General features: G+C 34.9%; 1 protein-coding gene across 1 annotated transcript; it reads right to left on the reverse strand.

The window, feature by feature from the left end:
- Positions 1–7,145: 7,145 nt before the first annotated feature.
- On the reverse strand, positions 7,146–8,060 carry LOC111056545 (craniofacial development protein 2-like). Its single transcript, XM_022343920.2, has one exon. The coding sequence runs from the start codon at positions 8,058–8,060 to the stop codon at positions 7,146–7,148; it is 915 nt and encodes a 304-aa protein (XP_022199612.2).
- Between the last annotated feature and the right edge of the window lie 339 nt (positions 8,061–8,399).

Genomic DNA, 8,399 nt, shown 5'->3' on the forward strand with positions numbered 1-8,399 from the left:
AAAATTAATGAAGTTATCTGCTTTGTCTTATAACATACAAGGATCACAAACCAGTTTTTTCCAACACATAGTGACCTTCCAGATACTGACCTCTGATACTGACTATGTATCTCATTATAGCCAGTTGCATTTCTATTTAAATATTGTGAGAAATTGATGATTCTGATTAAATTTCAAAGTCAATTTCAAACAAGAATTTTTTCTTTATAAAGAATTGCAATATAGGGAATGAAACTATTAATATTCTACTTATATTATAATATATAAGGAGCCTGAGGAGAAATTTCGAAGATTTTATCATCGTTGCTGCGTAAGAAAATAAATAAAATTATCTGCTTTGAATTATTTCTAATCTATTCATTGCTCTTATTAGATTTTCTTTTGTTTCATTTCTCAGTATACGTTTTATGTAAATAATGTCACGTTTTGTTTCTTCTTAAGAAATTTGAAGTATCACAAGATTACAACATGTACAATATTCTATCTGGTATTAATTGGGAAACTACATACTCAGAATAAGATAATTTGAATGAATGGAGACTATTTCATAGAATACAGATGGATATAAATTGGAAGTTGCATTTGTTCAAATGCAAATGAATAAATAATTATTATTAAACGAAAATCCCAATTAAATAACCATGTTGTCAATATTTGCAGTAGCAGAAGTCTTAATTGAGATTTTCATTTAATAATAATTACTATTTCATGGAATGTATTCTTGTTTTCTAGAAGATGTCCGCTTTGTGAATAATACCAAAAACCAATCATGCGATTGTACATGAATAAACTAATAATGATTAATTCAATAACGTTATCTTTTTTATGGTAGAACATAACAAAATAAGCCTACTGCTCTCCAAAACTCCACAATGCTTAGCAATTACTATTCTCGTGAATTTCACAAGTTCTCAAGAATTTTACATGGCAGGGTGTAAGTTATAAATGTAACATCGATTTACACAAAGCGTCTTCTAAATCTCAGCCATAATAATCATGTAAGAAATTGCTTGAACTGGTGCTTCTAGCGTCTTCCCTTACAAAATTTTCCCGGAGAATTAATTCACATAAGCAAGCAATGTTAATCAAAGTTCTCTTTCTTTTTTCTCTTCTGCCATTTAATCCAAGTAATCATGTGTGTTGAAGCATACGTTTCTCTGAAGGCGTGATTCAAGTCCTTCTAATTTATCATGTTATTCAATATAAACTATTCACATAGAATGTAAAAACTAGCTATTGAGAGAACGATATCTTACTAAAGACTGAAGATCATAATTATGTGACAGAAGACGTTCTAAGAGTGAATAGGAACGTTTACTTTGGTCAGTTTCAATCCAAAACTACTGCCTTTCTAGAAAGAGGAAGGAACCAGTAGAATTGGCAACGTTGGTGTGATCCGAAGACAATGCAAATACCTCCATCTATTGTATTGGTCATCCTCCAATTTCCTTACACCTACGTCATGGTATGTATGAATGTACCCGGTATAGCCGGAATTGGAGTGAGCCCGTTTGACAGTTAAATTCCTATGAGATAAAAATTGAAATTTAACTTTTTTTTGTTATAGGGGTATTCATTCATATTTATCAAATATACATATAAAATTTGTGTGTGTGTGTGTGTGTGTGTGTGTGTGTGGTGTGTGTGTGTGTGTGTGTGTGTGTGTGTGTGTGTGTGTGTGTGTGTGTGTGTGTGTGTGTGTGTAAGAACTTAAGGTCCTTACAATATAAGGATCCGACATGAACAATTTTAATTAAATTCAATTGGAGATGGCAGCTAAAATGGCGAAAATGTTGTCAAAAACAGGGTTTTTCCCGATTTTCTTGAAAATGGCTCCAATGATTTTGATCAAATATATACCTAGAATAGTCATTGATGAGTTCTATCAACTGCCACGAGTCCTTTATTTTTGTAAAAATTTCAGGAGCTCTGTCCCATCTATGCAAAGTTCGATTTTAGATTCCCAATTATCAGGCTCCAGATACAATTTGGACAAAAAATTCTAAGTGGAAAAGATTGAGCATGAGAATCACTAAAATTAATGTTCAATAACATTTTCACCAAAAATTGAAAATAAGCTCAAAATTCTTGAAAATGTGATTATCTAATTGCGAACTGTTGAAAACTGTTGATTCTATTAAATCATTCACTATGAAGAGATAGCAGACCTCGTATGTCTCCAGCGTTATTGTCCTGTCACCAGCTGGCTCAGATCTTTGTCTATAAGTAGACTTGTGATGCACATGCACACCAGCGTCAGGTCATCAATTTTCAAAATGGCAAGGAAAGTTGTGTGAGTGCGCCACACCAGATTTTCATTATTTCAATTAGCAAACTTCTTCTAGGTCTTCATTAATAAAAACTGTAATGTTATTTTTGCTATAACATGTGCCCTGCTTGTCCAAAGTCGGTAGAGCATGAATTTTCGATATATATATATATATAATTTTTCGTGACTCCTGAAAGAACAATAGTACCAGTTTCTTACCAGCTCTCCCAGGAGCTCAAACAATTTTCTGCTCTCACTGGCTGCATACGTCAGCCGCTTCAACAGTTCACAGTTTTTGTGACTGATTTGGTAGACTCCACAGATGTAGATGCAGTAGGGGTGGACATATATAAGGGCTCTGATTATCGTACTAGACAATGCGGTATTGCCACCAATGCCACTTGCCACCATTCACCAAAGTGGTCAGCGATGAAAAATGATACCAAGTGGAATCAAAAGCGACACTCTATCAGAATACCTCATAAATTCTATCAATTTATATTGCTTATGTAACTTGATACCTTAAAGTTTCTTCAAATCAGATGTGCTCGTCCTGAATAATTTAAATAAATCTCGGGAATGTAATATTTTCAAAGACCTAACGATCACTGCTGTATATCACTGATTGATCCAACTTATTCAGTGAAGAATACAGTTAGTTGATAATTTCAATAATATGTCAACAGTAACAATAAAATGGAATATAGCAAGATTGGTAATGCATGGAGATAGGATAATAAATGAAGGGTACACCATTCAATAAACATAAAGTATATAATTACATGAAAAATTCAATGACCAAAAAATAAAAAATATAGAGCAACAAATATAAAAATGATATGAGGATAGATACATATCGAAAAACATCACAGATAGCTCAAGACTTTGTTTCTTAGCATGAGTTATTACCATGTGCTTCTCTAATCAGCGAATATATACTTTCAAATTATACAGCTCAGTTATTGACTTGCTGTTGCTTGTCGAATAAAAACTTATAAATCTTATTTCCAAATTAATATTAAAAATATAAATTTTAAACTATAAATCTCTCAGAATATATATATATATATCAGGGCTTGGTTTCGGCCTCTGGTGGAAATTAGATGAATCAATTTATCCCATGAGCATGAGCTTGGCAAAGATCTAATAAATTATTGATAAAAGATATTTGAGTGAGCATAAAAATTATAATGAATCAAATATTAATGAATATTTCCTCTGTGCATATTTAATAATAAATCTCATAAATGTTTCTTGAAAAATACTCCCTTTACATTCTTATACTTGCGCAAGTTTTAATATTACTTTTAATATTTAAAAAGCCTTTCAACGAGCTAGCTTTATTCAATTATGATAATTCGAAGCACTGAGGGCCCTCTCAATAATTTTTGCAAATTGAACTAACGTGTCGATTTTCACAATTATGTTGGCAATCCAGATTTGCTTCGATGTCCTCGGCCTTCCTGGTGGGCTGCTATCGTCTTCTTCAATGGAATTATTTAAATTGAATGACTCTTGTTATATTACAACTTCACTGAGTCTTATGAAATTAATTTACGATTAATCAAAAACGTACAAGTATTTGAAAGGGGATCTAGTCTTGTGCTCTATAAATTGGTGGCTGTCCCCTGTGACCTCTAGCAAGCATATGGGCTTGGACCTATTCTATTTCTTTACATTTTAAGACTTGCACTAGTTTTGATATTATTTTTAATATTCAAATAACCCTTTGATGAGCTAGCTTTATTTAATCGTGATTATTTCAAAGCACTGAGGGCCCCCTTAATAACTTTTCAATTGAACTCACGTGTCGATTTTCACAATTATGATGGCAATCTGGATTTGTTTCGATGTCCTGGGCCTTTCTGGTGGGCTGCTGTCGTCTTCTCCAATGGGAATATTCAAATTTGATGACTCATGTAATACTATGACCTCACTGAGTCTTATGAAATTTATTTGTTGATTATTCAAACAAACTTCAACATTCAACGCAAAATTATTTGAAAAAGGGATCTTGTGCTCTATAAATTGGTGGCTGTTTCCGGTGACCTATGGCAAGCAAGTGGATCTACCCCTATCCTTTTCACCACCATACTTCTGTATTTTTAAATTTGCATATAATTTAAATATCAACTCTCATTGGGAGGGTTAAAAGTCATAGTAGCATATCTACAAAAACCCAACTTTTCAGGAGAGCAAAAAACAACTATGAGTTGACACTCCCTCACTATTTCTGAGGTCTGTATTAATTTCAACAACCTAGAATTCTCATATCAATGTTGTATGAATCTTGTGCTTCTACCAGTGCATTCATTTCGATGAATTATTGGAAATTCAATTAAATAAAATTAAAAATGAAATACCTTGTTCTAGTTACGCTATTGTGACCATAATCAATTTCCAAAAATGTATCATTTTCTGGAGATAAGCTATTCTGAGAGTGATCAGTTATGAATAGTAACAATTCATTAAATTGTTCCATGTATTTTATAGATGTTTATTGACATTCAATAACAAAATATGAGTGATATATGATGATATATAAAAGTATAGAAAATCACAGGTGCCTAATAAGTAGGTACGGCATTATTGAAGGACTGGAAAATTAAGTACTGAAATTAAATTATAATGCTCTGAGAATTACTGAGAATAACAAAATATGAAACAATAACATTAAAACTAAAATCTAGCCATATCAAAGAATGTGAGTGCTTTTTCACTTTAAAGTTTTATAAAGTTTAATAGTAATAATTAAAACTAAATTCGAAAATTCCAGCCTCTTCAAATGACACTTGAATCAAACTCGAAAATGCTACTATCTTCAATGACTACAGCCTATAGATATTTATCACCAAAACTTATCATTTCTCAACATCATTTTTTTTAAAGGACTGGAAAAGTGAATAATAATAACAATAATAATAATAATAAAGCTTTATTTAACATCCATAATGAACAAAAGCCTCTCTGTATGAGGTAATAAAAAATTTGAGATTGACTATCCTCAACTATATTGGTTCAGTTAACGGAAATAATATGTTGTAAATTTCAATGTCTTTTCACAATCTGCTCACTATTCTGGTCCACCACTTTCGGTCTCTGGCCGTAGTAGGCCATGCATGGCCAACCCGCTGAATCAGCTTGTCCCGCCATCTGCAAGGTGGTCGTCCCCTACTCCTAACCTGGTCTCTTGGGATCCATTCCGTGCAGATTTTGGTCCAGCAGTTGTCAGACATTCTTGCCACATGTCCTGCCCAATTCCATTTCAGGATGTGGGCCTCCTTTTGTAGGTACTTCATCTATTTCTCACTCGTTGACTAAGTCTGATTCCAAGTATGCTGCACATCATTCTCCTTTGGGTTGTCTCCAGCTTCTGGTCCAATCTTTCTGTTAGCGCCCATGTTTGCAACCCATAGAGAATTGCCGGATACACGCACATTGTCATCACTTTGGATTTCAGCTGATTGGAAAAGTTGCCCTTAAATATATACCTCAATGACCAGTACTTTCCCCACCCCTTCTTTATTCTAGCATTCACTTCGCTAACAGCTCTATTTGTGAAAGAGAGTCTCTGTCCCAAGTACTCATATTCTTCGACATATTCAATTTCACCGCAGGATACCTCCACTAACTCTTTTTCGGCATTAGTAATGATCTTTGTTTTCGATGCATTAAGATGAAGGCCCATGCTCTCACTGATGGAAATCAGTTCGTTCAACATATCTTTCATTTGTGAGGCGGTTTCTGCCACTAGCATTACATCGTCGGCGAATCGCAGGTTGGTGAATTTGGAGCCGTTGACTCGAAGCCCCTGGTCCTCCCACTCCAGCCTTCGAAAAATATACTCCAGGCAGCAGTTGAAGATGAGAGGGGAGAGTGGACAGCCCTGCTTAACACCTCTCTCTACCTTGATCTTCCTTCCTCTTCTCTCCAACTCGATAAAAATTTCTGCGCCGTCATAGAGGCTCTTCATCAACTTGATGTAATCTCTACTTATTCCAGACTCTTCTAGAGCCTCCCACATTTTGCGATGACTGAGACTGTCAAACGCTTTCTGATAATCGATGAACCCCAAGTACAGAGGTTTATTGTACTCTGAGCACTTCTCAATCAGCTGATTAGCCACCTGTAAATGGTCTATTGTGGAGAAGCCGGGCCTAAATCCTGCCTGCTCAGTAGGATGGTTTTCGTATACTCTACTCATGATTCTATTCTTCATAATTGAGGCGAAAACTTTGTATAGTACGGATGAGAGAGTTATTGGTCTGTAATTTCTTACGTCTAATCGGGATCCTCTCTTGAACAAGATTATCACCATGCTGGTTTTCCAGTCCTTAGGAATCACTTTATTTCTCAAAATTTTATTGAATAGTAGTGTAAGTGGTTTCACTAGTTTGTCTAATGCTATTTTCAGTATTTCATTTGTGATACCATCGGTTCCTGGAGCTTTTTCTTTTTTCAGATTTCCAATTACATTTACTACTTCTACCTCTAGAATGTCCGGTTCGTGAAATTCGATAGGCCGATCATCGACTGCTACCCATCTTTCATCTTGTTCTGTTACTTTATAAAGGTCTTCGTAGAATGCAGTTACTTCCTCCACTATGTGCCATCTTTCCGTTGCCATTCCTTCTTTAGTGTTAAGTCTGGGAATCCATTTTCTTTTATTCATATTAAGCTGTTGATTCACTTTTTTGGTCGATCCTGTTGCTGAAATGATCGAGTTTATAATGCTCTCCTCAAACTCTCTTAACTCCTCCCTTATTCTCTTCCTCACTTCTTTTCTTAGATTTTGATGTTCTTTCTTTTGTTCCTCAGTCTTGTTTACAATTCTATCCAGTCTTTCTCGCCTTTCAATTAGAAGTTTTGTTTCTGCTTAAATCCTATTACTCCTTCTTCTCCCTGTTTCTCTGTTCGCATGCTGTTCTCTCGCCAATTTGTCAGAAGCAGAGCATATGGATTGCACCAAGTTTTCATACATTTCTTCAATACCACTTATTTCCATTATGCGTCTCCTCCTAAATTCTACTTCTAGATTTTCCATAAAATTTTCCCCATTCAGCTCATCTACTCTCATTTGTTTCGACTTGATGTAGAATCTTCTTTTGTGGAGTAACATTTCACTCATCAATAATCTGTGGTCCGAATCATAATTGAAATTTTCAATTATTTCCAGTTTTCTGACCATATCATTGTTTTTCCTAACAATGAAATAATCTATTTCGTGCAAACCACATACTGGAGACTTCCATGTCCATCTTTCCTCTATATTTCCTTCGAAAAAACCATTCATTATTTTCAGATTGTTAATCAGTGCGAAGTCTTGAAGTCTTTCTCCCTTTTCGTTTGTAGATTCCACATCACCATATCTACTGCTACTCCTATCTCCATAACTTCTCCTAATAGCTTTTGCATTGAAATCTCCAATTATTAACAATCGCTCTCCATTTCTCGTCATTGTCATCACCTCCTCCACCTTCTCATAGAATCCATCAGTTTCTTCTTCTGTGCTGTCCGATGTTGGTGCATGCACTTGAATAATGAATAATTTCAAATTTTCGACTGTCACTCGCAGGAACGCAATTCTGTCAGAGACAGCCTGAAACTCTGAAAGACCATTTTCTAGTTTTCTGTTGACGAAGAATCCAACTCCCCTATGACCCCTTGTGGCCGCTGCATGACAGAATATATGTCCGTTTTTTCTTTCTACTACTTCTTCGTAGCTCCTCCTGATTTCTGCTAATCCTAAAATATCCCAACTTATTTCTTTCATGGCCTCTTCAAGTTCCATTAGCTTATCTTCTCCACAAACCGATCTTGCATTGAACGTTCCAATGTATAAAGTTTTCCTTTTCAATATTTTGTTATTCTTTTGTAAAAGTTTATCTTTTTTATTAGAGCTGTTCTTTAATAATTCCTGAATAGATCCGGTCCTATTAATTTCCTGTATTCGCTATGTCTGGTTATTTGCGTCTCTCTGACTCTCATCTTTTCTTTTCCCGACTTTCTCAGTCGAATCATTGTCTTGATTCATAGGTCCTTGTTCATTTGCTTGATTCACTTCTTTGCAAGCATCACCGCGTCTAGTTAGGAAACTTTCGATGCCTATATTATTTTCCACTTTTCTTCC

This window comes from Nilaparvata lugens, chromosome 2, assembly GCF_014356525.2.
Source record: "Nilaparvata lugens isolate BPH chromosome 2, ASM1435652v1, whole genome shotgun sequence".
Taxonomy (NCBI): Eukaryota; Metazoa; Arthropoda; class Insecta; order Hemiptera; family Delphacidae; genus Nilaparvata; species Nilaparvata lugens.

Excerpts from the sequence above, each read along its gene's own strand:
- LOC111056545 (XM_022343920.2), bottom strand. The coding sequence starts at position 8,060 with ATGGAACTTGAAGAGGCCATGAAAGAAATAAGTTGGGATATTTTAGGA.